General features: G+C 41.4%; 1 protein-coding gene across 1 annotated transcript in view; it reads left to right on the top strand.

The window, feature by feature from the left end:
* Positions 1-2562, top strand: part of Atad2 (ATPase family, AAA domain containing 2) — a 74274-nt gene that overhangs the window by 12865 nt on the left and 58847 nt on the right. Inside the window, exon 2 of the mRNA XM_023718815.1 lies at positions 391-539. Coding sequence (XP_023574583.1) covers positions 391-539 — 149 coding nt within the window. The remainder of the gene's footprint in view (positions 1-390; positions 540-2562) is intronic.

Consider the following 2562-nt stretch of genomic DNA (forward strand, 5'->3'; position numbering starts at 1 on the left):
TTATTTATTTATTTGTGTGTGTGTGTGGCCAGCTCAGCCCACCAGGGGGCGGGGCTGGCTGGCATGTGGTGCTGGGGGATTGAACCGCGGTCCCTATGCTCTGCTAAGCTTGTTCTAAGTAGGTGCTTTAGACCACTGAGCCATCTCACCAGCCCCCTAATCAACTTGTTAGCTGTGAATAATTACTAAATCTTACATTAGCTGTTCTGTAGCCATTGCTGATACTTATTTTGAAATGAGATTTCAACTTAGTGTTTCTTAAAGGGATACATGATGGTTTTGCATTAAAAGCAATTTTTACCAATTTGCAGCCAAATAAAACTTTTAGGAGGAGTTTAAATTGGGGGTTTTGACTGAAAGACTTGATTGCTCTCTTCATTTTTCTTACAGGATGGATCTTTAGTTGAGGAAGTCAGAACTTATCACCGGACTCGCTCTTTAAGGTCCTTCAGAAAAAGTGCGCAGACTTCTTCAGATTCTAGTTTCCATACGAAAATGGAAATAACAGAGAGGCATGCTAATGGCCGGCACTTTACAAGGTAACATGAGATGGTTGGCCAGTCATGCAGATTGTTTTAAACCAGGAATTTGCATTTAATTCTTAAAAGGATGTTTTTTGGCCGATTTTCAAGATGTCAGTGTTGTAAATGTGATTTGTTTGAAATGAAATTGTCGCAGATGAATATTACTGAATTAAAATTAAGTATGCTGTTACCCAGTCGGGCCTGTCTTTTATTTTCTTGTTCAAAGCAGTATAAGGGAAGTGACATACTGTTCTGCTTCATAGTCTGTACACAGCCTGTTTCGTCCACAACAGTTGTATTTCTGATTGCTTGCTATCCTCATTTCTCAGTTCTTTATTAATTTTTGTGTATTTGTGTGATTCTAAAGCACTCCTTACAAAGGAGTCAGAATATGTGTTTGGGGGCTTTTTTTTAGTACGGGGGATCAAACTCAGGACCTTGCACTTGCCAAGCAGGTACTTATGCTGCTGAGCTATCTCCCCAGCCTAAAATATATGATTTTTAAAAAGCTTTTCTTTGCATTTTTAAAAATTGCTTACTGGGACTAGAGTTTTCATGCCTGTTTAACCAGCACCTACTACCGATGGGTCCTGAGAACTCAGTGCGTTTTTAAAGTTCCGTTTTCTTAATGTGCCTTTATTGCTTACTCAGCCTTTCTGTAGTCTCCTACCATGTGCAGTACTTGACTCACTGTGCATGAGTCTCCTCAGTGTATCCAGTTCTGCACAGAAAAAAAGTGTGGTGTATCAGGTCCTGGCGACACGTCAGTAGCACATACGACGTAACTTATTTTCCTGTGTTGAAGCACTAAGTTGTTATAGATTTTACTGGTTTTAAGTCTTGTTACTGTTATTGTGGACGATAGATGGAACAGAAAGACCCAATTTTCATGCCGTTATGAGTCTAGCTTGATTATCATTTTTTTCCTATGTTGCCTCAGACTTGATAATGTGAAAACCAGAAAAGAGAGAGTCAAGACAAATAAGTTAGCTACTCTCTGGCTCAGTTGATGTATACGTCAGTAGGTCAGTGTTACTCCTGGATTTCAGCTGGCTGTAGATGAGAGGCTAGGACCATCTGCAGAAAGATGCAGATTTAGTCCATTTATGCCTAACCAGCCAAAGAGGGAACGAAGGTGCAAGCTCAAGCGGACACTGAAATCGTTAACCTGCAAAGTGTAGAAATATGTGCTGGTGCCGAGGGAAAGAAGACAGCTAACCCAACCAAACCCACCTCTTCAAGTCTCATGAGAAGTTCTTAATCTTGTGGAATGTATTACGTAATTGCTGGTGATAGTTGGTACAGCTCAGTGGAACTTCATGATGAACTGAAAAAGAAAAACTTGATTTATGTAGACACTTTGAAAAAAAATTAAGAGGGCTATGTACCACCTGAATTTTTACCAAATGTTAAATCGTTCAGTGATCAGGATTTGGATTTTCTGCTATCAGCACGTTAGTTTAGTGCCATGGTAATATCAAGTATGCAGCACAGCACTTCTGTTGACACTGGAGATGGACAGTGTGTGTTGTACTGTATCTGACGTCCAGGATGGCCAGCCCTTGGCCAGTGGCAATTTTTATGCCATTTTATACTGTGGGTGGTAATGCCCACATATCGTACGGTTTACACAATGAGTTGAAATGATAGGGGCTAGGGAGATAGCTCAGCTGCATAAGTTCCTGGCTGGCAAGTGCAATGTCCCAAGTTTGATCCCTAGCGCCACAAAGAAAAAGAATGAATAAAACATTTTTTATTAAACTCCCTGGGGTGCAGTTAATTGAGGAAAATCTGGATTTGAGAATGGTTACTAAAAAAGTGCCCCTAAAAGTAGGAAAACTTGGGGGCCGGGAAGATGGCTCAGTAGGATAAGCGCTTGACTGGCAAACACAAGGATCTGCGTTCAATCCCTGGTTCCGCAAAAGAAGTAGGAAAACTCTCAGCAGAAACCTTGACACTGGGGCATGGCCCTAGCTCAGGCCTTTAAGTGGCTGCTTCCACAAAGCTCTCAGCCTCAGGTTGCTGGAGTTCGAACCTC

This window comes from Octodon degus, unplaced genomic scaffold, assembly GCF_000260255.1.
Source record: "Octodon degus isolate 3935 unplaced genomic scaffold, OctDeg1.0 scaffold00062, whole genome shotgun sequence".
Classification (NCBI taxonomy): Eukaryota; Metazoa; Chordata; class Mammalia; order Rodentia; family Octodontidae; genus Octodon; species Octodon degus.